Source organism: Manis pentadactyla, chromosome 16 (assembly GCF_030020395.1).
Source record: "Manis pentadactyla isolate mManPen7 chromosome 16, mManPen7.hap1, whole genome shotgun sequence".
In the NCBI taxonomy this organism is placed as follows: Eukaryota; Metazoa; Chordata; class Mammalia; order Pholidota; family Manidae; genus Manis; species Manis pentadactyla.
The window spans coordinates 31,793,111-31,819,595 of NC_080034.1; the positions used below are offsets into that span (position 1 = coordinate 31,793,111).

Genomic DNA, 26,485 nt, shown 5'->3' on the forward strand with positions numbered 1-26,485 from the left:
TCATGGAGGAAAATGACTGGAACCCCCCTGAGAGTGGGAGGAGCACCAGAGAGAGCCTGAGGACCCTGCACTGGAGGGTCCCAGGGCCTGTGGACAGGAGGGGCCAGGGTGAGCACGGTGACCTTTCCAAGTGCTGCCTTAAGTGTGCAAGTACAGTGTGCCCTCAGCAGGGCCCCCGTGGGCGGTCGTGCTGCTAGTCACACTGTGATGGAGTCGCAGTTGGGATCCCCCCGTACTCACCATGGACAGTCAGGGTGGACCCCTGGGGGAGGCCCCTAGTTCTGCAAGGCTTAGACAGAGCAGAGCACAGAGAAGGCCAGGCCTCACCTACGGGCCTAGAAAGCAGCGTCCCCTTGCCACCCTGCTCACCCGATAGGGACTGGGAAGGTGGGAACCAGGACAGCCAATGCCAAAGGCACACGACAGAGGGCCGGGGCAGGCCTCCTTGACTTGGCCCTCTCCCTTCCCGGCAGGGCTCCGTGCAGTGCGGATGGACAAGGACAGCCTGGGGCTGGTGGGAATAGGCAACCCCTCATTCTGTCTCCCACCTGCTCTGACTTATTGTTTTTTTTTTTTTTCCCAGAAAAAAAATAAACAATGCTCTTGTTGAATTGCTCAATGTACGACCTTCTGGAGCCATAAATATGCAGCACGGATTGAAAAAGGTACAGAACCTAGATTTCTGAGATGTGGCTGTGCTTTATCAAGTTCTCAGAGGGTCATCATTGGGTCATCTCACTGTACCCCCGAAACACTTTGTCCTTCATTTTGTTGCAGGCCAATGAGCAGATCGAAAGAACACGAGCTGCAGGTAAGTGAGCTGCTTCCTGCCTTCTTGGCGATGGTGTCCGGGGAAAGAGCCAGGCCTGGGCCTCAGTGAGGTCGGTGCAGACCGTCCCTGGCCGCATCCAAGCTCTGACTCCTGGAGCCAGCCGCTTGCCCTCTCTGAGCGGCAGCCTCCTGCTCTGAGCAGTGGGGATGAAAACCACCCCGTGATGCTCCGCAGCACAGCAAGGGGTCGCGTGTGCGACTTCGCGGTTCCTAGGAAATGCGAGGCGCTGGCCCTGGAGCTGGGCTGCCTGAAGAAGAAAGGGGGAAACCCAGCGGGTCCTAGAGCGGTGGGGCCTCCGTGTAAGAAGGGAGCCTGACCTTCCCCCTTGCTGAGCACACATTCCTCCCTGACTCCTTCTCCCTTCAGCTCCTTCCCTTGGGTTGATGCTCCTGCTCTGTGTCTCCTGTAGTATAAAAGTCTTGTGCCTGCCCCAGAAACATCTTCATCTTGGCTGTAGGGTCTAGGAAAGATGTGTGGGCCCAGGGAAGGACTTTGAGCTGGGGAGGGGGTCTCCTGCTCACCTGCCTCTGACCTCAAGCCCTGAGCCTGGGTCTACAGGTGCCCGCGGAAGAGCTGTGGGTGAGGCCCAGAGCTGGAACAGGCGTGCGTGGACCTGCGGGAGTCTTGCACAGGAGGTGTGCCCGCTCCTGCTTTTGCTCATCTGGAAGGCTGATGCTTATCCTGTGAAATTGCTGGAGTTGCCTTTCAGGGGAAAGGTTGTACCGTCTGGTAGAAGTGACAGTTCTGTAGGAAGATCCCTAAGCTGTGCTCAGTCTCCTCATCTGCAAAGTGGGTCCTGGGCTAGGGGCCCTTCTTGTTGCATGATAAGCTGCAAAGCCTTCCAGACATAAGGGAGGCATGTGCTCAGGTCGGGGTGGCCTCTCCCCAGGAGGGTGAGGTGTGGCGAGCAGTGCTTGGATCCTGGAGGCCTGAGGCAGTTTGCTCTCATTGACCCAGACATGCCTCGCCTCTCCCACAGGAGCGAAGGTACCGAGCCTCATCATCGTGCTGACAGGTGAACAACTGCTGGCAGAATCGTTTGCAGAAACACAAGTTGAAGTGAGTCGAGCCCATTGTTACCAGCCTTTGGGTCCACATATTTGGACCAAATTTATTATACCCAACACTTCCTCTTTCTCAGGCTGCAAAATCCAAGCAGTTGGGGGCAACTCTGTATTTCGTGGGTGTGCAAAATTATCAGCTATCCCAGGTAATTCTGAGCAGGTAACGAGGGGTCCACTTGTGAGTCTAGCTGGGGAAAGCTTCAAAGATGGCTCTCTCAGGGTCACCCAGAGGATGGGCCTGTACCCACCAAAATGTGCCTGGGGAGTGGGGTCGGGGCCCTCTCACTTAGACTGGGCCCAGGGAGTTGAAAGATGTGCAAGGTGGCCATTCACAATGAATAACAAGTGTTGTGTAAGGCCTGCACAGCAGAGGTGAGGGTGGAAGAGCTTTCCCTTCCCTGAGGGTGGGCTGCTGGTGGGTGCCAGGGTCTAGCCCCCGGTGTCTGTCTCCTGGGATGGGGACCTCTGCGTCATCACCCCTGGCTGTGGGCTCAGGTCATCTCCTCTCCCTTTCAGCTGTTGGAAATTGCTGGTGAAGAGGATCATCTGTTTCAAGTGGACAGTGGATACCCTGGACTGGAAGACATCATTGACCCAGTGAGTGAGGGGAGATGAACGGGGCTGCACGCCATGCCCCCGCCGTTCCCTCCCGTGACCCTGCCACTCCTCTCTCTCTATTTCAGCTCATACTGAGCTCATGTGTGCAGATTACGTCTGTGGATTTCTCCGCTATCTGCACCAGAGGTAATTACTGAAGTGTCTGTTGTAAACACAGAAGTGTTTGTGTGTGTGTTTTGTGAATGTGACATGTGTGTGGTGGGACTGGTGTACGTGGTTCCAGTCTGTGCGGTGTGTTTGAGTACACTGTGTGTGTGTGTGGTGTGTGTGGTGTGAATGTGTATAATGTGCTGTGTGTACGTGAATGTGGTGTCTGTGGGGGGATTGTGGTTTGGAATGCGCATTGGGTCCATAGAACGTTTGTGTCAGGTACGTATGTAAGTCTGTGTGAGGTATGGTGCCTGGGGTGTGCTGGGGGTGGGCATGTGCTGGCATCTTTGCTCAGGTTTGTAATGGGCTCCCTATCACTTTAGAGCGCACTGAACAATGGCTGGGTGACTGTACTGCAAAATGACCGCCACATAAGTTTAGTGTAATTACTTTCTTTAATCTCACACCCAAAAGATTAATTAGGAAATGTAAAAAACTGTTTTAAAAAACCTGAATGACACTACCAAATGGGACCCAAACACATACAACCAGGACAATAGGTCAAACTATTTAGCAACCACCCCAGAAATCCAAGTCTGAGTAGTGTTTGAAATGTAATTTGAATGGGTAAGGGACCTCCGGGATGATGGCTTCCAACGGAGCCAGCTTTTGGGGGCAGCTGTCTGACTCCCCATCTTCTGAACATGCAGTGTGGAGGGTGCCTAGCAACCCCACACATGGGGGCCTTCCGTGCTCCTCCTGGATTAAGCGCCCAGCTGTGCAGCCAGTTTGACATCTTCATTTCTGTGATTATGTCTGCTGGACACACAGGCCACGGCATCTGACTAACATGAGAAGCCACAATTGTCAGTGACCAGTGAGGGTGCCAGTCACCATTCATCCCCCATGGAAGCCAAGATGAAGTGACAGGTTCCCGCCACATGCCCTCTACCAGTGTGGCCCAGAGTTTTGGCTCTGATCTGTTATACTGCTGCCTTCTTGTCAAAGGCCACTACACAGAGTGACGGTCACTTGAAGGTACAAAGCAGAAACCTGGCCCCCCAAAGGAAGTAGAAGAACCTGTTTCATCAGGCTGCCCTGGGGATGCAATCAGGGGGCCCTGAGGAAGCAGGCAGGGGCTGGGCATGAGTCTCAAGGGCTCCTCCCTGCCCCTAAGCCTGTGCCCCAGCCTGTCACAGGTACAAGTGCTCAGAGAGGCCACTTACCCACCCCAGGCTGACCACGGAATCTGAGTTCACTAGCTGACAACCTGCAAGGCAAGCACCCCTCTGCTCTAAACCTCATTTGCTGCAGAGGTGGGGTTGGGCAGCTAGGCTACTGTAAGCCCTGCCTCAGTTTCCCACCCATCCTCTGAGGCCCACCTCACAGGAGTCTCACCCTCAGAGCTGCTCCTGGTGGACCACCCCCTCTGCCTCCCTCTGCCTTTGGTTCTCGCCTCTCATTAGTCACTTGTCATCCAAGCTGCACCATGACTTCTGCTGGGCTCTGTCCATGATATTATTTCTATCATGCAGCTTTCTGTTTCCAATCTTGTATTATGCAAAGCTTAAAATCTTCAGCATTGGAAACAATTGTACAATGAGCCCCCATCTCCACTAACTGGTCCTCAGAATTCCTGTGTGACCATATTGTCTGGTCATGTGTGGAACCAGTCCTTGCTGGCTCTCGCTCTCTCCTTCAATGACCCATCTGATTTCTGAAGCCTCTCACAGTGAAATATCGACATCAGGCTACCTCCCATGAAACCCTTCAGTCTGCATATCTCAAACTAGGGACTAATGATCGTTGAGAGTTCTCTTTCTGAAATGGTAACGGTGCCATCTGACAAGGCTGGGAATTGCACGGGACCCTGTGTGAGTCAGCCCATGGACATACAGACTTTGGCGCTGCCCAGGAAAAGCCCCTGGATGCCCTCCCAGGCAATTGCCTCCAGCCCTGCCCCTGGGGGCAGCTCCCCTCCTGGCATTTCCTCCAGGCAGTCCGCTGCTTTGCACCTCTCCTCGGTGGGCCCACGTGCTATGAATGCTGGCTCTGGCCTGGCGCGCTGGGCACGGTGGTCTGGCATTCATCCTGCCTGTGTATTTGCTGGGGATGCTGGGGCTGTTCACCCCCAGGGGGCCATGCTGGAGGAGGGGCCTCGAACTGTTTTCCTCATGAGACTGGCCATTGCAGGGCCTTCTGTGCAGTAAGGGACCCTCCTGCCACCAGCCTGGGTAGCCACTGTCCCTCCACTATGATGAGGGTCCCCGTTGGTCCCATCCCACTCTCTCCCAGAGAGAACTACTGTGAGGACTTCACTATACTTATGTTACATACCTGTGTAATGAGAACTTGATTACACGTGTGCACACCTATCTCAGTAAACTTGACAAGGATATTTCCATATTAGTGGGATTATGCACTACATAATATTTTCCAGCCATCTGCACAGCAGTCCGTTACACTGAAGCACCAAATTAATTTAATTAGTCTCCCTTGTTCAACAGTAAGATTGTTCTGAAGGAGATGCTAGTACAAGCCTCCCTGTGGGGTCTTCCCAAGCGTCCCTCTCTGTGGGCATGGGCAGGGTTCTCCTGGGATCAGTACCAGCAGTAGAATAGCTGCAGGCAGGGGACATACAGGTGAACAGTGTGTGAGCAGCGTGGGAATTCTCTCCACGAGACTGTGCCGGGCAGCACGTGGTGTCCCAGCCCCTACCTGGCCGCCCCAGGGCAGTCAGCTCCCGCTGTGCCCCTGCCAGTCCTGGCGGTCAGCCTCCCTTCCTCACCGCCCAGCTCCACCTGGCCTTCCCAGGGAGCTGCCTTCCACCCCCTGTCCTTGGATCCCAGGCAGCCTGGTGTATAACTTTTCTCCCAGAAAAAATGCCCTCCCTTCCAGAAAGGATCTGCCTCCCGTCCTGGGGCTGCAGGTCCCTCTGCGCTCTCAGAGCTGGTGGTCAGTGGGAGCGTAGTGGGGGAAGTTCAGCTGCCTGCAAGCTGGCCCTGCTCACTCTTGGATTCTCTTTCTGCCATAGGCCCCCAGAAAGAGGGGGAGCAATAGAGAATTGACTCCAGGTGGCAGAAAGTCCCCAGGCCCCCAGGTGTGTGTGTGCAGCTCAGACATGACACAGGGCTGACTCACCAGGATGTCTTGGCTCCTCTCTCAATTACATAAGGGTTGCCTGGTCCCTGCCTGTGCCCATTAGGGGCACCTTGGTATTTCAGAGCAGAAACCCGTGGCTGGGTTTGCCCCAATGGAGGGAACTAGGCTGGGTGCCTTAATGGATGGACTTCATGGGTCACGGGAGGTGGGGAGGGGCCCCTGAGTGCTCGAGGCCCAGCCCAGGCTCCTGAGAGTGGGCCCTCAGTGACCCCTGGGGAGGATCTGGCCAGGGGGTTGCCCAGATGTGGGTTCAGCTACAGCTGCCTCCTCCCTAGAGTTCGGGGGTATTCTGTTTTGCGGGCGGCCTGCCATAGTTGTGATCTGAGGAAAATACCTCAGCACTTCCTCACAGAGACGTTTGGATATTACTCTTGCAGATAGAGATGAAGTCAAGGTTTTTGGAAAAGGTTTTAAAAACATACAGAAGGATGAAGTTGTCTGTCGATTTCGACTTGGAAAGGAAACGGCAAGTAAGTAGCCCATCCTTCCCTGCAGGGACAGCTGTCCCACAGCAAGCCAAGCCTTCAAAGCCCGTGCTGACCATTCACTATGTACACACTGAAAATAAGCAACATGGGCAGTGGAAGGGGTAACTGGTTGGGAGCCTGAGCACCTGCCACTCGTGCCCAGGACTTAATCGGACCCCAGCACCATCCCACCCCTGGGAGCAGCCTCTCCTGCAGCCCTGGCGGGGTGTGGGGTGGGGTGTGCCCTAAGAGCTGCATCCCCCTCCCTTTCCTGGGCTCTCACGTCCCTTCAGAGGCAAGGACTCGAGTCCATTAGTCTGTGGGAGGGAAGTCGAGGCAGCCCCAGGGCTCTGAGTGTCTGCCAGGTCTCCCTGGATGGTGTGTTCACTTGAGATTGAAAGACGATGCCATAAAAAATCCTAAAGAATCCACTCCAAAACTACCAGAACTAATATCTGAATTCAGCAAAGTTGCAGTATACAAAACTAATACACAGAAATCCTTTCCCCTGACCATACTTAGCATTTAGTTTTCATTATGAACTCCAACAAAGGGGTAAGAATGTTCAGAAGGTCGTAGCTAATCTGACAGTTGAGTCAGCAGCACGGTTCTTGGTGTGAGGTAGGTGCTCTGAGGAAGGCAGAGAACAGAAGCCGACATCTGCCAAAGGGTGGGCTCTGCTTGCCAAGGGCCACAGGAGGGGAGACGGGGATGTGGGGACATGTCCATTCACATTCTTTGCTTGTAAATTTCTTCCAGGAATAGAGGCTCTATCTGTGCAAGATACCTCCATTACATGCCCAGGACCGAAGTTAAATAATCAGCACCAGTAAGTGAAATGCTCAGGGAACGGGTCAGACTTGGCACTATGGCGTGAGCTGCATAGGGGGTGGCTCGTCTAGCCGAGCTGCTCACACCTGTTGTGGGAGAGCTCAGGGCTTCTTGTGCACCCACCTGTGTGGGTGGTCCCCTGAGGGGCTGTGATCCCCTGTCACCCAGGTTATATCAAGGAGGGCAGGATGCAAGAGGGGATGGGCCCCAGGCAGCCTTTCAGGGCCAATCCAGCATACCCTGTCATAGAAAAGAGTTTGGAAGGTGACACCAAACAGCCAGCCTGGCCACTGAGCCCATGGCCACTAGGGCATCTGGGCCATGCAGGGCTCCTCACGGCCCACTCAGCCTTCATTGCAGAGGTTGACCTCATCTCGCCTGGGGTGGGCTCTCCTGTCCCGTGCTGCCTCCTATCTGGTGTCCTGAATGCCCACTGATCAGAGCCATTACAACGAGGACCACTGTCAGGCTGCAGGTTGAGCCAAGTGCACGCACTGTGCCGTCTGGGCTGCTGGTCACCGCCTGCCCTTTCTGCGCTTTAGGGCCGTCTTCATCGATATCAGCCTGAATAATGGCCTCTCCTTTATCAAGACCGATTTTGATGTCAGCAGGAGGAACTGTGTGACTTCCAGGGTAAGACTGCAGCCTCCCTCTGGGACTATGCTCAGTCCATTCACTGGGTGGAGAGACACACTGGGAAGCAAAAGGCAGGAACAATGCCCAGGGCAGGCCCAGCAAGCAGCTTGTGCAGCTGGTCACCTGTGCAGCACATCACAGCCACTACAGTCCCTTAGCCCTTCACTGGGGAGCTGTGCCCCCACTCTCAGAAGTGCCCTGGGACTCCCTCTGTCAAAGTGTCTGGGTCCGTGCAGCTCCTCTGCTCTGTTGCAAGCCAAGGGTCCCTGAAGGCATATGGCACCGAGCACTTGGAGCTCCAAGCGGACTCCGGGACAATGCTGAGACCGGCCCACTGACTCCCACCTTGCCGCCTCCCTGGCCTGGTTCTCCTGGTGGGGAGTTCAGAGCTCCATCTGGGTCTGGCTTAGGTGAGGGGTGGAGGCTGGAGGCTGTGTGCAGGGAGCTAGAGTCCAGGCCCTCAAAACTGGGGTCCCAGACCCAGGAGCCCTGGAGGCTGGGACCACCTGTGGCCCTGCATAGTTGAGGTGAATTTCCACTGCACTGGTGCTCTGGCCCAGCTGTGGGTACAGCCCCTGTCCCCAAGCCTGGCTTCCAACAGCCCTGACGCTCCTGTGCATGTCTGTTTATACTTATTCCTGGATGTCTCCTCACAGATCAGCAGGCAGAACTGACCCATTTGCCCATCAGGATCCCACCCAGTGACAACCGCCCTTCAACAGGGACACTGGGAAAAGGACTCAGGAGCCAGCTGGTGTCTACGCCCAGCACAGTGGCTTCTCCCCCAGCCCTGGCCTGGCCTCTCCTCTCCTCTGGCCTGCCTCCTGGGCACTGAGTCAGTCTCGCCCTGTTCCTCTCCCACTTCTCTGAAGCATCTCAGTTGGTTTAACGCTTCAGGACTTGCAGCACCTGAGTGCACAGATGCAGTGAGCTTCTCCTTGGCCATGAGTAACAACAGGACAGGAGCCCCCATTCCTTACGGGCCTGCCCTGTACTAGGACGGGCTGTGAACTCTAAACCTCACAGCAGTCCACTCACTCGCTCCTACAGATGTGGAAGTGCAGGTTCAGAGGGGCTGAGCGGCTCTGTGGAAGGGGGCAGGGAGGGCGAGGCTGTGGGGAGACAGACCTAGGGTGCTGCCCTAATCCTGCTATTCACCTTCATCCCGGCCCCAGCAGCCCCTCCTGCACCCCCTGTTTACCTTCTCTGGTGTGCTCCTCCCCAGGCCCCTGTGCTGTCAGCCCAGGCATGCAGAGGGAGCTGCCTGTGGCTCAGCACGGAGGATGCTGGACTCCCTGAAAGGGCTCTGGGGCGGAGCCTCTGAGCGGGGTCTGTGGCACAGGGCTCCTCAGGGGCCCTCATGGTCCAGCCCTGGGCTCCTTGTCCCGCTGGGCCCTCTCAGAGGGGGGCAATCTTGAGTGTAAAGGTGGATTTGGAGGTGTGGGGTGGGATGCCAAGCGATAGGCACCACAGGTGCACCGAGGACTTAACGTGTGCTTTCTTCAGGAGAGGACCCCTCCTGCCCTACTGGATGCCGTATCACCAGCTGCCCAACGACATGCCCTTCCACATGCTGTGCTGGGTGACATACGGCATGTTTACCTGGATGAAAAGTCTTACAGTCCAGTCCTCAGTTTCAAACCTCTCTACTGGGCTATGCCTCTCATTTTGCTGCCCTTTCTCGTGCTGCTGTGCTGTTGTATCGGGCGACGTTGCACTGCATGTGTGAGTGACCCCTGACTAACCAGACCTGTGGCCCAGGCCCTCCCCAGCCTCCCAAAGTATCAGGACTCCTGGCTGCCCCAGAATTCCGCCTGTGGGAAGGTCTCATCAGTTCCAATGTTAGCACCTGAGCACATGGAGGCTCAGAGCTGCCCTCCCATTCCTGGGCACACAGCCTGGCCTCTAAGGAGCTTTGTGCCTCAGGCTTCCCTCAGAGAGGGGACGTGTGGACTGCCCTCCCCCTGAGGAGAAGTGACCCCAGGCCCTGACTCAGGCTTCTGAAGGACTCAAAGGGACAAAGGCCAGGGAGACACCTCTACTGTGGATTGGATAAAACACAGAACCTGCTTGGGCAATGATGTCCCGACAGGGAGGGCCAGGTGCCCCAGGATTCGTCTCCTCTGGGGCAGCTGTGCCTTTACAAACAGACGTGGCCTCTGCCCATCTCTGGAGCCCTGTCCTTCCCTCCCAGTCACTACTCAGGACCATGTTGTTCTGGGCCCCGTGCTGGGCAGGGGACAGAAATGAAGTGGCCCCAGTCGTGCCATGGCAGCTCCAGGTCTGGTGTCTTGTCTGGCCTTGGTCCCTGGGGTACTGGGGGAAAATATGTCTCCTTCATGGCATGTGGCCAGTGTGCTGCCTAACCAGAGCAACAGCAAACGGCAGAGGCGGGCCCCGGGGAGGGTGAGTGCAGAGGCCTGGCTAGCTGGGCTCCCAAGGACAGGTGTGGGGACACTGTGGGAGGAAGGACCCCCAGAGGTGTGAGAGGGCAGCACCAGCAAGACACCTGCAGGTCTGAGATCTGCAAACTGGGGGCATGAGGACAGGAAGCCAGGGTGCTGGGTGGACTTCCCTGAGGGCTGTGCGCAGGGGAGGTTCAGGGTGTGCGGAGGAAGGGGAGGAAGAGCAGGAGGGGAAGGGGAGGATCTCTTGTCTTCATAAGACATAAAGGCTGCTGATGAAAACCACCTGGTTAGACACCTGTACCAGCACCAAGCATCCCAGGCTGAATGTCTCCCCGGGGACCCACGGGGAAGTGTGGGCTCAGCTCAGGCAGGTGGAGCCAGCTGGCCGCAGACCCGCACGCAGCGAGCACCCAGATGGACACCCAAAGCCCTGTTCTGTCCCTGTGCTGCAGAGCAGGTCCCCTCCTGGGGGCATGGCTGAGCCAGAGCCCTTCTCACCCTGTGTTTATCACTCCATCTTTCTGTTTCCCAGAAGCCGCCACCAAAACCAGACACGGTAGGTCATGTTTGGTTGTGGTGGTGCCAGAGCCTGAGGGCACACTGGCCTTCACAATGAGGCCCCCCTCAGCCTAGGGAGACCTCCCCGCACCCTGCAGCTCTCATGCCCTGAGCAGAGAGAGAGGGGCCCCCTCTAAGATGTGGGACTCACAGTGTCACACAGAGGGCACCCTTCTCGTGCTCTCATCAGAGCCTGACCAAGGGCCTCTGTCACTGAATTAGCAACTCGGGCCTGTTTCAGCAACTGCTATGATTCCCACTGAAACAAAGGGGCTTTTGTTCAATCCCCAAGGGCCTGTGAGTAGGAGGCTCTTCCATAGGACTCAGGTGAAGTATGGTAAAGAAGCTCGGGTTTCAGGACCTTCTCCCCTCCTCTGGGCTCTCATGTATGTGGTGCTGCATTTCACAGGCCTTCATCCCTGAACCCTGGCTGAGAGAGGGGCTACGGTGGGGTTGGCCTTCGGGGCAGCAGGGCTAGGGAGAGTGGAGGGCATCTTATGTGCATTAGGCTGTGAGGGAGGCCCAGCCCAGGTGCACACAGAGCCCAAGTATCAGGTGAGCAGGCATGGCTCACCTCAGGTGGGTGTCCCGGGGCAGGAAATGAGGGTCTGGAGTTAGTGGAAGGTGGGCCTCCCTGTCCGGGTCAGTACCCTGTATGGATGCAGGTGGCCTGGGGAGACCAATCTACCAGGGTCACGTGAGCACAGCTCTGTCCTTGCAAACCCTGGCCACCCTCTAAGACACAGAGTCCCAGGACCAGGTCTCTAAGGGAGCTGCCTCAGGGAACGAAGGGAATATGACAGAATTTCTTGCCCTTTTGGGAACAGGCTTATTTGCAAACTAAGAGTTTGCTGGCTTTCCCCTAGGACGGCTCTCTCCTAAGGGACAGGGAGCGACTCCTTGGTCCTTGAGTTCTCCCAGCAAACATTGCGGAGTGGCCAGGAAGTGACAGGTGCAGGGCAACAGCTACAGCTTCCCTACCCCAGGAGCTGCCTGCAAGGAAGCAGACACTGTTTTCTCTTTCTAGATCCCGGCGTCACTGGGAAAGAAGTGCCTTACGGTGATTATGTCGTGTTGTAATAAAGACGAAACGACAGCGCAGGTGAGAAGGGCCTAGACAGGTGCTGATGCCCCAGGCTGGGCTGAGGGAGGACAGGGGCAGCCGGCTCCTGCCCCAGAGACACGGGCCCAGAAGGCCGGGCTTCTGTGGTGGTGAAGTTATGGGTGCTGTGCTTCGATCACCTGGCGCCACAGTACAAGACACCGTCCGGGCCCTAGAGGCCTGGGAGAGAGAAAATGCACGAGGGCTCATATTCCCTCCCCACCCCCAGGCTGGTCCCAGTACCTGGGGCTCCCCCTTGGCACGGGCCCAGGCTTCGGGATGTGGGTGGTTGCCCGACAGGTGCCAGTCAGCGGTTCTGGCAGAGCTTGTCGTCCGCCCCAGGAAAGCTCGGGCTTCACTGGCCCGCAGGTGGATCGGGGAGAACAAACTGAATGGCACGAGCCCACACAGGGCAGGGAAAGCCGGGGAAGGTCTGTGCCAAGTTCTTTCTTCCATGAACACTCCCTGGAAATGTGAGTGTCACCTGCTGCTCTTGCAGAGGTCCCCTCCGCAGAGTGAGGGAGAGATCTGCAGGGTCCCTGTGACCCACTGGGAAAGGGTGTCGGGCGCCTGGAGGAGGGGCCTGGAGGAGCCCTACCCCCCCAGGAAGAAGTTCTGGGCAGCCCCAGCAGCCTCTGCACATGGCTGATGAGACCAGCAGGGCCACTGCCTGGCATCAGAGGTTCAGGTCTCCTGTGGAAGGTGATCTATAGGTTCTGCCCAGTGGAGTCACAACCCGGAGACACCATGCAGGGGCAGGGGCAGGGACAACAGGGCCAGATAGAGAGTTCAAGCAAGGGGAGGCAAGCGACCAGAGGGTGGACAAGAGCAAGCTGCTAAGATGGCCTTCGTGCCCAGCAAGGTGTGGGTGTGGACCCCGAGCAACTGTCTGAGATGGTCACCTTTCCAAGGGCCCAGCTCAGGCGAGGAGGGTAGCAGAGTGATGGGTTCTGGGCATGTACAGCTGCCCAGGGTTTGGCCAGGCCCCTCAGGACCACCTCTGAAGTCGTCCCAGCAGTGCTGTGAGCCCAAAGTGACCACCTGTTTGTTCGCTGGTGGCACAGTGGGGGTCTCAGAGGTCATGGAAGTGGGCGAGGTCACCCCAACAGTACGTGGCAGCACGCAGGATTTCTTACATGAACTGAGCTCGTGCTGAGGAGAGCTGTGCCCTGTGCACGGGCTCCCCCCGTCTCCCCTGCCACAGCCCTGGAGACCCCAGGACTGTAGTGTTCCAGCTGGACATCCGGACCCTCTCACAGGTGCTGGGGTTTTGGCTCCTGCTCTTTAAGCCTTCAGTGTTAGAGTCTAGGCCTCAAGGTAATGATGGGCTGAGAGGCTTTGGTGTCACTGGGCCCTGCAGTTTTGCAGAGCAGGAAGGGCCCCAGCCCAGCCTGATCTCAGCGCCAGCCAGCCAGCCCAGTGTGCCTGGGGGCATGTTGCCAAGGAGTGGCCTTGTGGCCTTGCACCTACCAACAGAGGCAGCCTTGTCCACTTCTGCTCTGGCAAACAGGCCGTGTCTCTGCCCCACTGCCTTCAAATCCCAGAGGAGTCTCTCTCCTACTGCTCCCTTACAGAGCATCCCTCCTACACACACACACACAGACTCACATACTCACACACACAAACACACACACACACACTCTCCTACTGCTCCCTTACAGAGAATCCCTCCTACACACACACACACAGACTCACACACACACATACACACACACACACACACACACACACACACACACACACACACACTCTCCTACTGCTCCCTTACAGAGCATCCCTCCTACACACACACACACAGACTCACATGCTCACACACACAAACACACACACACTCTCCTAATGCTCCCTTACAGAGCATCCCTCCTACACACACACACACACACAGACACACACACACACTCACACACACATCCTGATTCTCTTCCCCGTTGCCTGAGCCCAGGGCAGCCCACAGTTCATGGGAAACGACCCTCGTAGATCCATCAGGAGAGTCAGGTTCAGGATGGAAATCTTGCCCTCTCACTGAACGGGCGCCCCAGGCAACAGAAGGGCTCCCAGCAAGGGTGACCCATGCCACCCCCTCTCGAAGTCCTTTTTAGACAAAATGGGTGTCATTTCCTCCTACAGCTCCCTGTAGCGACCAAAGCTTTTGTTTACACACATTTAGAGAATTTGATCAAAATGACTCTAAAGTTGACCTGAAAAAATAAACAGTTAAGAATATGCCCAAGAGAGAACAGTTAATCTCTTTGGGACTTCCCCGTGGGTACAAGAAGACTGACGTCAGTGCCGAGAAGGGGGATCCAGGTCCAGTGTTCTGGGGGCTGTAGGGCCAGAGTGCCCCCAGTTTGGCCTTAGGAAAGTGGCATGACGGACAAGGTGTGGGGGGGATGGGTGAGGAGAGTCTGCAAATGTGCAGTGGGCTTGAGAGGTGGGGGTGTCACCGGGCCCCTCGTGGCCTTTCATGCACTAACATAGGCAGCCTTGTTTGTTCTGTTCTCGCAAAAAGTCAGGGGCTAGGCCAGGGGAGTGGACAGCTCTCCAGCGGAAAAGCACCAGGGGCAGAGTGGGAGCTTAGGGACACACAGGGCAGGGTCACAGGCTTTGCATGCATGCAGGCCAGGCTGGTGACAAGTGAGGGCCTTGGCGGTGAGGAGTCCAGCAAGGCAGCTGGGCCCTGGAGCTGGATTCCCAGGAGAGGGGAAGCACAGCTGAAGGTGGCAGCTGCCAGGAGCTTCTTCTCGGGGAGGGTGATTTTGTGAGGCCTGCAATAGGGTGGACCAGAGTCAGGTGCCCAGGGGAGAGGAGACGCTCGAGTAGGCCTGAGAAGGGAGGCCACGGGCCTGGCCAGGCAGTAGGCACACAGGAAGGTGAGTGTGGACTTCCTGCCAGAGACAGAGGAGCCCAGGACAGGAAACGGGCAGAGTGCGCTCTGAGGCTTGATGCAGGAGAGACAGGTTCTCGGAAGCCTGATGTTAGCGCGCTCCATGGTGCCCGTAGGCAGACCTGGCGGGGGGATCAGTGGGATTCGGGCCAGCAGGACAAGGGTGGGCTTGAGAAGACAAGGAACGTGGCCAACCCCATGAGTGAGGGAAACTACGGCCTTCAGCCCCCACTTCCACTGGCTTCTCAGGGACTTTCTGTCTCTCTCCTCTTCCCCACAGACAGGTGATTCTGCTGTCCCCCTGCTGACGCCCGTCGTGGATCATCCTGCCGCACACAGCATCAACCCAGCTGCCATTGCTCCATCCCCAGCAGCACGTGCTCATGGTGCCAGGGTGCCCAACCTGCCCAGCTGAATGATGCCACTCATACCTGCTGCAGCCTGGACGCTCCGGGAAGCCGCACTGCAACTCTAACCCCATAACACGATCGCTACAGCACCAAAACCCCAATATTGTTTTTTGTTTGTGTGTTACTGTTTTATATTTTGGTATGATTCATATACACTTAAATGAGCAACGTTGTGGTTACTAGATTACCCCCATTATCAATTCCCCCCCACATGCCCCATTCCTGTCACTGTCCGTCAGCATGTAAGATGCTATAGAGTCACTGCTTGTCTTCTCCATGAAGTACCGCCTTCCCCGTGCCCACCCCCTATATTATGTGTGCTGATCATAATGCCCCTTTTCCCCCTTCTCCCTGTCTTCCCACCCACCCTCCCCTGTCCCTTTCCCTTTGGGAACTGTTAGTCCATTCTTGGGTTCTGTGATTCTGCTGCTGTTTTGTTCCTTCAGTTCTTGCTTTGTTCTTATACTCCACAGATGAGTGAAATCATTTGATGCTTCTACTTTCTCCAGCTTGCTTATTTCACTGAGCAGAATACCCTCTAGCTCCATCCATGTTGTTGCAAATGGTAGGATTTGTTACCTGCCGCTTGAGGACTATCAGCCCTTAGGTATCATCCCATGTTGCAGTGGGACTTGGTGTAAGTCCCTTTTATTTATTTTATTTTATATTTTTATTAAGGTATTATTGATACATACACTCTTATGAAGGTTTCACATGAAAAACAGTGTGGTTACTACATTCACCCCTATTATCGAGGCCCCCCTATACTCCATTGCAGTCACTGGCTGTCACTGTAGTAAGATGCCACAGAGTCACTATTTGCCTTCTCTGGGCTACACTGTCTACCCCATGATCCCCCCCACACCACGTGTGCCAATCATAATACCCCTCAATCCTCTTCTCCCTCCCTCCCCATCCACCCGCCCCCTCCCCTCCCCTTTGGTAACCGCTAGTCCCTTCTTGGAGCTGTGAGTCTGCTGCTGTTTTGTTCTTTCAGTTTTGCTTCATTGTTATGCCCCACAAATGAGGGAAATCATTTGGTACTTGTCCTCTGCCTGGCTTATTTCACTGAGCAGAATATCCTCCAACTCCATCCATGTTGGTGCAAATGGTAGGATTTGCTTCTTTCTCATGGCTGAATAGTATTCCATTGTGTATATGTACCACCTCTTCTTTATCCATTCATCTACTGATGGACTCGATGCTTCCACATCTTGGCTGTTGCAAATAGTGCTGTGATAAACGTAGGGGTGCATATCTCTTTTTGAGTCTGAGAACTTGTTCTCTTTGCGAAAATTTCTAGGAGTGGGATATTTATATTTTTAGTTTTTTGAGGACCCTCCATATTGCTTTCCACAGTCATTGAACTAGCTTACATCCCCACAAGCAGTGTAGGAGTTCCCCTTTCTTCGCATCCTCGCCAGCATTTCTTGTTCTTAGTCTTTTCTATGGTGGCCATCCTAACTGGTGTGAGGTGATATCTCACTGTGGTTTTAATTTACATTTCCATTGTAATTAGCGATGTGGAGCATCTTTTCATGTGCCTGCTGGTCATCTGAATATTTTCTTTGGAGAAGTGTCTGTTCAGATCCTCTGCCCATTTTTTAATTGGGTTATTTCTTTTTTGGTTGATGAGGTGTGTGAGTTCTTTATGTATTTTGGATGTTAACTCCTTGTCAGATATGTCGTTTACAAATATATTCTCCCATACTGTAAGATGTCTTTTTGTTCTGCTGATGGTGTCCTTTGCTGTACAGAATCTTTTTAGCTTGATGTCGTCCCATTTGTTCCTTTTCGCTTTTGTTTCCCTTGGTGTTTAGTCCCTTTTAGAGCATCCAGTGCACTCCTGCTGGGCTCATCAGTCCAGGCCCTGCTGAGGGGCTACAGCCCACATTGTCTTTTGCCCCGGATGCAACAAACAGTTTTTTAACCATCGGGTCACATCAGAGTCAGGCTTTCCTTCTAGCCACCATGCCTGGGCCAGTTCATCTGCTTCATCAACTCATGGGGATGCCAGCAGCAAATGGCATCTGCTCTTTTTCAGAATTTTGACGAGAATTCAGTAAGTTGGTGAGTCCATTCAAGCTACTTGCAGGGCCCCAGCCTTAACTGTCTATGGTCACATGGCCATCCATCTCACAGGGTCTTGACAGGTCTGTCACACTCAAGGCCTAGAAGGCCTTGGCCCATTTTTCAGCAGTGAAAGAAAATGCACGTCTCATCCTAGGCCCACCTGATGCCCATTCATAACACATGGTAGAAGGGCTTCATCATTAGTGCCAAGTGTGGGATACACACTCTCCAGTAGCCTAAAGGACCCAAAAACTCTTGCAATAGTGTGATGGATGTGGGGGTAGGAAAAGCCTGAACTTTATCTATAATCACTGCTTCTGGGGTAACTTAAGTCTACCTGACCAGAAAACCCCCAGGAATTTGACTGACAAACCAGGACCCTGAAACTTGTTGCTCTTCACATCCCATCCTTTCTCCTGTACGTGTTGCACCAGTCTAGGTGCTGCACAATGTTTGTTGCATGCAGGACTTCTGGTAAGAAAATAAACAGTAAGCATGATACCAACAATATAATGCTACAGCTACACCACTGGCAGGTTCTCCCATGCTGCAAATCCTGGGCTCCAAGTCCATGACACACAGTGGGGCTGTGGAGGTGCTCTCGTGGAAGGACAGTGACAGCCCACTGCCATCCTTCCCATGTGAAGGAAAACTGTTCCTGACTGTCCTGTGCTGTGTTTATGGAGAAGAAAGCATTAGCAAGATCCACAACATAATATGTCCGTAGTTCATGACTTAGGGTATTCATGAGGGCTGTACTAGAGGGCACAGCAGCCTGCAGAGGGGTATGCCTTACTCAGTTCTCTGTAACCCACGGTCATATGCCAGGAGCCATCTGGATTTTTTACCAGCCACACCAGGAGATTAAAAGGGCTATTAGTAGGCCTTATAATGCCCATTTTTCCAGTTCCTGGAGGGGTTCTCCAATTTCTTTATGCCCTGCAGGGAATTTGTATTGCTTGGCATTAGACACGTGCTGATGCACAAGAAAAGATACAGGCAGGTGCTTCGCATGTCCACTCAGAACTGCCTTTACCACACATATCCTCAGTCTGAACTCACCTGCAGTGGTCTGCAACCATAGGCCCTGGAGGATATCAATCCCCAAAATATATTTAGAGTTTGGAGAGATATACACAGTATATTTCTTCGGGTATAGATGCCCTATTCCTCACAGGATTCAGGCTTGATTAACTCTGGTGGCCTTACCTCTGTATCCAACTATAACAGCGGGGGTCTCTGAAACTGCTCAGGGTTGCCATAAATCAGTGAACATTCAGCTCCTGTGTCTGCCAGAGCTGGCATGTGTTGAACATTCACTGGGTACCAATGAATTGATGTTTGAGCATGTGGCCTCTGGTCCCCACCTGGTGCCCCGAAGCGGGTGCCTTGACCCTCCACTCAGTAAAATTATAGCCCAATCTCCGTGTGTGGGTTCAGGTGAGGATGGCTCACTGTCCAGCAGGAAGTCTTGTAGGCTCACAGGCCAAGACTGTGGCTTTGTCTCCATTTCTTGATTCTCAGCTGCTGGAACCACTGCTCTGGCTTCAGTTGTTACCACAGCTCCAATAAAATTCTGTTCAACTTCCCATGCAATTTCTCTCTGTCCGCTCCTGCGCCTCTCAAATCAATCCATATCTGGGTCCTTATGACGTTCACAGGGCCCTTTAAGTCCTTCCTCTCAGTAGGGGACTGCACTCCCTTCTGTGCCTTCATCACTTCAGTTTCCTCCAAATCTGCCAGAATATGGGTAACCTCATTTATTGGCTGCCCTAAGTGAGAGGCAAGAATGGCTACTAAGGGCCCAATTCAAGGAGCCATTTGCAGCGCCATACCCTTATCTCCACTGTAAACAGCTCCCCGTTTGGGTCATAATTTACTGGGTTATAAATGGTATTTTTCATGCCCAAATTCTGTAACACCTGTTAGAGCTTGGCATGCATCTGCCATCTAGTGGGGAAGATGGTAAGTCACTGGATTGGGCTGTATGTACAGTGTGAAGTGTGGCCATCAGCCATTTGAGAAGGGAATGGGTTCCAGGGGTCTGGTGTACATTCTGCACTGGCTGTTGCAAGGCAGGATGAGTTGTCAGGGAAGCCAGCTTTTCCATGTCTGATTCAGACGGGAGGATACTCTCCACCTCTATTTCCCAAAGGTGCAGGAGCCAGGCTGATATGGATTCTGAGGGTTTCTGCTGAGACTGGAAGCCCAAATCCACCAGCTCTGCCTGTGTCTAGGGGAGCATAGAGTGCACTGTGCCCTGGAGAGCGGGCTGTACCTCTCCTGGAGGAACCTGCAGTTGCTTTCTCTTTATTCACTTGGTTACAGCTGGGCAGGCTTTCAATACAGGAGGGTTGGGGCCTCCAGCACCACCTCTGCCTCCTCATTCCCCTTCAGTGTAGCCTCCTCCACTTCCGGAGCTGACGGCAGCTATCTTGCTCCACAGAGCATGTCCTCTGCTACATCCTTTACCTTCTGCACAGTGTCTCTCAGGAACGCTATCTCAGTGTGGGGAAACGGAAGCTCCTGTGGCCAAGATCCTCACCTGACCCTAAACTACTTGGTTTTCTAATTGGCCTACTGCTAGGCTAGTGCTTGCGCATCCATCGGCAATAAGCTGATATTGACTGAGTCACGATCTAAAGAGCTCTGCCCAGTGCCCTGGGTGGAGGCAGAGATGGAGGAGGATTACGGACCTGGAGACAGTTGGATGCAGATGTGATTCTAGTGCTCAACCTATCACCAGGAGAATAGAGCTGGGTGTAACCCTTTTACCCCAGGAATGTTCCATTGTCATTTCTCAGTCTCATTGAATCCAAAGTGAGCTTGTGTGGGACTGAAACACTCAGTCAAGACAACTGGCTTAGCCAGCAGGATTCATTGTAGACCAAAGAATGGAAAAGGTTACCCTCATGGGAGGGTCACTTCAGCGGGATACCCCTATGAAGGGGGGACATTTGAGTGTCCCCAGTGGGCATGTGACCTGAGGTGGATTGCCTCCTAGAGGACTGGACCCTGTCCCAGGACTTGAGGAAGGTGCAGCCCACCGCATAATAAGGAGCTTCTTTAAGAAAGAAGAGTGGCCATTGGGCAGTGGGAACCATGGTTTGGCTGTTTCTCACAGTATTAAAAATATCTACAGAAGAGAGGAATGTGGTTCTGCAAGGGACATGAGAAATGGCAGCACAAGAACATGAACGGTGAAGGACTGTGGATTTGCTGAAGAAGAAAATGGCATTGATGCGGGAGGAGGGAGCTCGAGAATGGAAGCTGTAAGGTGCTTGGAGGAAGTAAAAGATTTGTTAAAAAATCTTCCCAGGGAGGTGCCTGCCTTCCATCCCCTGTCCTTGGATCCCGGGCAGCCTGGTGTATAAGTTTTCTCCCAGAAAGAATGCCCTCCCTTCCAGAAAGGCTCTGCCTCCCGTCCTGGGGCTGCAGGTCCCTCTGCGCTCTCAGAGCTGGTGGTCAGTGGGAGCGTAGTGGGGGAAGTACAGCTGCTGCAAGCTGGCTGTGCTCACTCCTGGATTCATTTTCTTCTTGGGGTTTTTGCTGTTGGAGGAACAGGGTGAGGGCAGATAGAATGTACAAGGAGCAGCTGTCTGGGCAGAGCACAGTCCTTTACCTCAACATCTCTGCTGCTCAAAACCCTGAAACCTCATCCTGCCTCCACATGCCTACAATTCCCAGAGTGAACCAGACCCCTGAGAGCTGTAGTTCATGCAAGAGGACAAGTGGCCAAGAGCAGGGCCTGAAGGACAGCAGGGACACAAGGCCGGGGACGACACATGGTGCCGAGGGGTGCTGTGCACCGTTCCCAGGGGTGCCGGCTCCTGCCATGCTCTGGGCTCTCAGCCCTGCCCGGAGCTGCCACACTTCCTGCGTGTCACAGACACGGGAGTAGAGGCTGTTGCCAAATTTCTTCACAAGGCTCAGGCCAGCTAGGTCCCCTCTAGGGTTTGAGGCTCAGCAGTCACAGCCCCATGAGTTGAAAACCAGAGCCGAGGGTGTTCCAGAGGAGATGCAGGATAGCTGTTCAGCTGGGTCTAGAGGACCTCTGTGGTCCTGGATTCGGCACTGACAGCAGATGTTGACCCTCTGAATGCCAAGTGTTGGGAAAAGCCACGTACCCTATTGAAACCACACATTCTGTTTCCACAAGAACGCGCCTGGCTTCTCTGGTTTCCATTCTGCCATAGGCCCCCAGAAAGAGGTGGGGGGGGGCAATAGAGAATTGGCTCCAGGAGGCAGAAAGTCCCTAGGCCCCCAGGTGTGCGTGTGCAGCTCAGACGTGACACAGGGCTGACTCACCAGGATGTCTTGGCTCCTCTCTCAATTACATAAAGGTTGCCTGGTCCCTGCCTGTGCCCATTAGGGGCACCTTAGTATTTCAGAGCATAAACTCATGGCTGGGTTTGCCCCTCTGGAGGGAACTAGGCTGGGTGCCTTAATGGATGGACTTCATGGGTCACGGGAGGTGGGGAGGGGCCCCTGAGTGCTCGAGGCCCAGCCCAGGCTCCTGAGAGTGGGCCCTCAGTGACCCCTGGGGAGGATCTGGCCAGGGGGTTGCCCAGATGTGGGTTCAGCTACAGCTGCCTCGTCCCAAGAGTTTGGGGGGGTTCTGTTTTGGGGGCGGCCTGCCATAGTTGTGATCTGAGGAAAGTACCTCAGCGCTTCCTCACACAGACATATTGATGATACTCTCGCAGTTAACAAGAAATTGAAGGTTATCGGAGAAGGCTTTCAAAATGTAGGGCCGCTGGAGGAAGTTATTTGTCAATTCAGATTTGGTAGCAAGAAATCCCCAGGTAAGTAGGCCCTCCTTTCCTCCAGTGACAACCGTCCCGCATCAGGCTGCCTCCCCACAGTGAGCCCAGCCTGGACACCTGCCGGTGACACCCAGGAATGAATCCGTCCCCAGCACCACCGCGCACCTGGGAGTAGCCTTCACTGCAGACCATGCTGGGTTTTGGGGCAGGGTGTGCCCTCAGAGCTGTGTCGCCCTCTGTGCGCCCCTGCCTGCACCCATTAGGGGGCACCTTGGCATTTCAGATCAGAAACCCATGGCTGGTTTTGCCCCTAAGGAGGGAAGTAGGCCGGGTGCCTGATGTTCACTGGTAGGAGAATCCAGACAGCAGATTCAAATCCCTCCAAATGTATCTACATATTTAACTTTATTTTGCTAAAATATTAAGAGAGGTTTAGGTGAGTGGAGAGTTTATGATATGATTCCAAAATTTACCTGAAAGAGCATGTGGGTTTCCATGGAGGAAAGTCAACCCATGCCCACTCAGACATCTCTGAATTTCTAATCCGCAGAACCTGTGAGCATATGAAATTGTTCTGTTTTTTGTCCCTAGGTCTGGGATGGTTCAGTACACAGAGCAGATAACTGGAATGTCCCCATTCACAAAGGACACTGGCCTGCTTTCACAGCCTTCTTCTAGATCCTTCTATCCCTTGGGTGACTTCAGTGTCCCCACAGATAAACTTTACAGCACTCTTGTCCCCAGCTGCTCACACTCAGTGATGTCCGTATGTCGGCCCCCTTAGCTGCCCTCTTTCAGTTTACCAAAGGGCTGGGTTTCCTTGAAATTGTAAAGACCCTGGGAGGGTTTGGGATAAGGGACAAATAGAGGCCTCATCTGACCACCCCTTCAAACTCCTGCCTGGGGTTGCCCACAGGGAGAACAGTGAGCAGAGCTGCAGTTCACAAGGTCACCATGGCAACCTATTGTCCATCATAATGGACATACCTCAGCAGGGCGGGGTAAAGGTCCATAAGTAGTGGGGCCATCACCCCACAGCCAACCACTTGCTACTTGGACCCACAGGGCAGGTATCAGGTGGCTGCTTTCAGGTGCAAGATATATTGATTAAAGCGTGAGTAGAGCTGAGGTTGGGAGTGCCGAGGACCCTGAGCACGGGAGGAAGCAGAGGAGGTGTTGGCTTGAGGTGGCCTGAAGTTCATGGGCCCCAGGATGCTGGGTCCCATGTACGCCATCTTCCTGCTGCTGCTGCTGCCGTCTCCGCTCCTGACCACCAGGAGCACCCCCGACCCCTCCGTCACCCAGGACCAAGGTCACCACCCCAGCTCCAGGCTCCAGGAGAGCCCAGCAGATGGGGAATCCTGCTGGAGCACTTACGACCTGTACTTCGTCTTGGACTCGTGAGTGGCCCTCCTGCTCTAGTCAGTGCCATAGAACAGTGCTGTCCCTGGGGTCAGTATGGGGCCCCAGGCTCTGAGAGGGGGAAGCAGGGACTGTCTTGGTCACATTCAAGGAACAGACTCTCTGTGGCCTCCCTGTTCCTGGGGCTGAAAGAATGCCCCAGGCATTTGTTCCCTGGGACTTTTTCTCCTGAAAAGGATTAGAGGTCCCCATCTGGTTTCTAGATGACTCAGTCCCTCCAACCACATGGCCCAGATCTGTGACCTGCAAGCCCCTTAGTCAGCTGGCAAGGAAATTACTGGGAGCAAACTTCTCAGCAGTTAGCTCCCTGTGGCTTTGGCTTTTGGTTTTTGTCCGTTGGCATGTTTTGTTTTATTTTGTTTTTCACACCGATGACTATTGTGTAAATGGGCCCCAGGGAGATGGCCAGGTGGCTTTTGGGCAGCCCGTGTCACTACTTGGAAAGCCCTTTGCTTCAATGCTGCCAGTGCTTTGCTTCTTTCTCGGACACCTTGGAGACCCAAGTTGCAGTGTGAGTGTGCACTTCCAGGACACTTTGGTTTGTCCAGAGCCTGGGGGAGGTAGGCTGTGGGTTAGGCCCCTGCAAGCCCTCAAGGAAGGAAGAAGGTTGGGGGTCTCAGTCTTTGGGGGAGGTGACCTTGCTTCCATTTTTACCTCCTGTGTGGGCTGGGAATAAATGCTACTTATTCAGTGTTGACAGTGGTATGACTGTCGATATATTTGAAGGGCTGTCTGGTGTCCAAGGACTTTCTTGGCCTTTCTGTCACCTTTAAAACCATCCCTGGAGGGAGAGCAGGACAGGCCTGTGATGTGAAGTCTCCTGAAGTGGGGGCAGCTCCTGGAGGCTGGAGGAAGCAGCCCAGAGGCTGGAGGGGCTGCAGGACCCAGGCTCCCTGAGCTGCCTCATTCCATCCCCGGGGGGACTGCCTCTGACTCCCCCTGGTCTCCATGGAGACTGCTGTTAGGGGGTGCAGGCCCAGCTGAACCCGCAGAGCTGGGAGCCTCCCCTGCCAAGGAGGAAAAGTCCCTCCTCGCTGTCTCGGGGAAGGACTCTGAGTTGCCCTGGGCAGCTCTTGCCTCACTGATCCTCAGCCCAGCCCAGGGGGCTCGTGGTTCCCACCTTGGGCTTGGGTTGGTGTCTGAATGGTCCTGGGGGACTGAGAGCCTCCTTGGGTCAGTCTTCCCAGAGAGGGCCAGTGAGTCCGCAGGGTCCTCTCAGCTGCCATCCTGTTGTAGTGCCCCTGCCCACACCCTGCTCTGTGCTGGTGGGCCTGCTCAGGCACATCTAGGCCCTGGGATGGATGGGGAAGGGCTCAGGGTGCAGGAGGGGCATGTGTAATAATTGGGCATTATGTGCCAGACAACGTGCCCTCCCATTTTGGCCTCCCAAACCTTAAGGCAATGGATCTTTCCTTATTTTGGAATGATGGAACTGAGGCTGAGGTGCAAGTGATTTATTCAGTGTCAGCCGAGCTAATTTGCTTCCAAACGTTAGACGGTGGGAACATAATCCCCTATCCCCCCCCAAGGAAGTGTGACATGGGCCTGTGAGAAAGGCAGTAGAGCAACAGCTTTTGAGCCAGGACCTCCCACTCCTGCCCCTTTCTTCCCACTGCCTCCTTTGGCTTCTTAAATGCTGGCAGGCAGCCCTCGCCCCTCCGACCACAGCTGGCTCTCCCGGCAGCTCAGGGTGAGGAGTCCAGGCCTTGCCCTGAGAGTGGAGAAGGAAGGAGAGGAAGGGGAGCCACTGAAGTCCCTTGTACCCCACTCAGGCTCCAGGACAGGCTGTGCCACAGCACTGTGCTCCCTTCCACCCACCATGGCCGTCGCCTTGACACTTGCCGTTTTGGTTGGCCAGGACTAAATCCTGCCAGATTGTGCAAATGGGAGGAGGAGCTGAGGGTGCCCAAGAAAGCTTTTACACACCCACTTCCCAGCCCTGGGCCACCAGTGGGGAATGTGCCTAGAGTGTTGCTGCAGCCACCAGGCAAGACCTGAAACCACGGCAACCTCAGCCCCAGGGCCGGGAGCTGTGCACCCCCAGACGGGGCCCGCTGGGTGACAAGTGCTTGGAGAGAGAGAACATCCTCCCTCCTGGGGCTGCTCCCTGCCCTTCCTGGGGAACAGGCAGGGGGAGGCAGCCCCAGCCCTACAGTCAGGCAGACTCCATTCACCAGTCAGGGAGCCTTGGGCAAGTTGCTTCATCTCTCTGTGCCTCAGTGTCCCCATCTGTACAGTAGGGGTCTTCACACCCATCTCACCGTGCTGCGATGAAGGTGAAGGGGACCTTGTAGGTAGTTTGCTCAGCACTACATCAGATATAGTCATGGAATATAAGTAGAAAGTGAACTGCCAGTTAAGCCAAAATCACACCTTCTGGGACCTCCCTGCCCCACAGGGGCCGCTGACCCAGCCCAGATTCCCTGACTCAGCTTTCTTCCCATGTGCCCTCTGGGGTGGGGGATGTGTGAGCCCAGTGTCTCTGCTGGGAGCCCCCCTGAGGTTCTCTGGGCGCCGTCACCATGTGATGAGTGGTCCTGTTCATTCATGCTAGGCTGGGGGAAGTCGGGTAGGATCCCAAGGTGGGTGTGCCCAGTGAGAGGATAATGGAGAGGCAGAATCCAGGGGAGCACCACGCGTGTGACAAAGGTGGAGGAAGAGGGGATGGCCTGGGGGGAGAGCAGAGCTTCAAGATCCGTCCACTCCAGACATGGAGCCCGTGCAGGATGCTCGTTAACCAGCACCTTGGCACCAACCCCTGTGTGACAACATGGGCAGAAGTAGGATTAGGTGGAGCTTCCGTGCGGGTCTGACAGCCTCAGCTGGCCCTCAGGGTTGTCCCAAGTCGGGCCAGACGTTAGGGCCGCCCGTCACTGCATGGGGCTCCCTCGGGAAAGGCAGGGTGAGAGGTTCTCAGAGAGGATGACAGCTGGAGGGGCGCCCTCAGCGAAGCATCCGGACTCGGCGTGTGTGCGTCCCGCCCAGCTTCCTCCCGAGTTCAGGTGAGCGGAAGCGCAGAGCTGTGCAGGCCTGGCTGTGGATCTGTGCGCCCCTTTGCATGGGCCGTTCCGTGTCTTCTGTTTTTTCCTTCTCAGGGCCCTTCACACCTGTTCCTCACGGAGCTAGCCGTGGCTTGTGTGCTTTCTCGGGGACAGGGGCTTC

General features: G+C 54.8%; 3 protein-coding genes across 6 annotated transcripts in view; all 3 read left to right on the plus strand.

Annotated features, from left to right (window-relative positions):
- LOC118933416 (anthrax toxin receptor-like) overlaps window positions 1–15,223 on the plus strand; it is a 100,451-nt gene extending 85,228 nt beyond the window's left edge. For 3 of the 4 annotated variants that reach the window (XM_057493833.1, XM_057493832.1, XM_057493835.1), the window contains 12 exons: window positions 584–665; window positions 778–811; window positions 1,812–1,891; window positions 1,974–2,042; window positions 2,413–2,493; window positions 2,580–2,640; window positions 6,144–6,236; window positions 6,993–7,062; window positions 7,607–7,697; window positions 9,207–9,425; window positions 11,694–11,768; window positions 14,933–15,223. In XM_057493833.1, the coding sequence (XP_057349816.1) occupies window positions 584–665; window positions 778–811; window positions 1,812–1,891; window positions 1,974–2,042; window positions 2,413–2,493; window positions 2,580–2,640; window positions 6,144–6,236; window positions 6,993–7,062; window positions 7,607–7,697; window positions 9,207–9,425; window positions 11,694–11,768; window positions 14,933–15,067 (1,090 nt within the window). In that variant the 3' untranslated portion in view covers window positions 15,068–15,223. The remainder of the gene's footprint in view (window positions 1–583; window positions 666–777; window positions 812–1,811; window positions 1,892–1,973; window positions 2,043–2,412; window positions 2,494–2,579; window positions 2,641–6,143; window positions 6,237–6,992; window positions 7,063–7,606; window positions 7,698–9,206; window positions 9,426–11,693; window positions 11,769–14,932) is intronic. The other variant, XM_057493834.1, reaches the window with a different exon arrangement.
- Window positions 15,224–17,070: 1,847 nt separating this feature from the next.
- Window positions 17,071–26,485, plus strand: part of LOC130681230 (anthrax toxin receptor-like) — a 28,962-nt gene continuing 19,547 nt past the window's right edge. The window contains exons 1-2 of the mRNA XM_057493836.1: window positions 17,071–17,132; window positions 23,113–23,301. Of these exons, the coding sequence (XP_057349819.1) occupies window positions 17,086–17,132; window positions 23,113–23,301 (236 nt within the window). The 5' untranslated portion in view covers window positions 17,071–17,085. The remainder of the gene's footprint in view (window positions 17,133–23,112; window positions 23,302–26,485) is intronic.
- The window catches only part of LOC130681231 (anthrax toxin receptor-like), a 54,974-nt gene continuing 50,370 nt past the window's right edge, over window positions 21,882–26,485 (plus strand). Inside the window, exon 1 of the mRNA XM_057493838.1 lies at window positions 21,882–23,074. The gene's annotated coding sequence lies outside the window, so the exon portion shown is untranslated. The remainder of the gene's footprint in view (window positions 23,075–26,485) is intronic.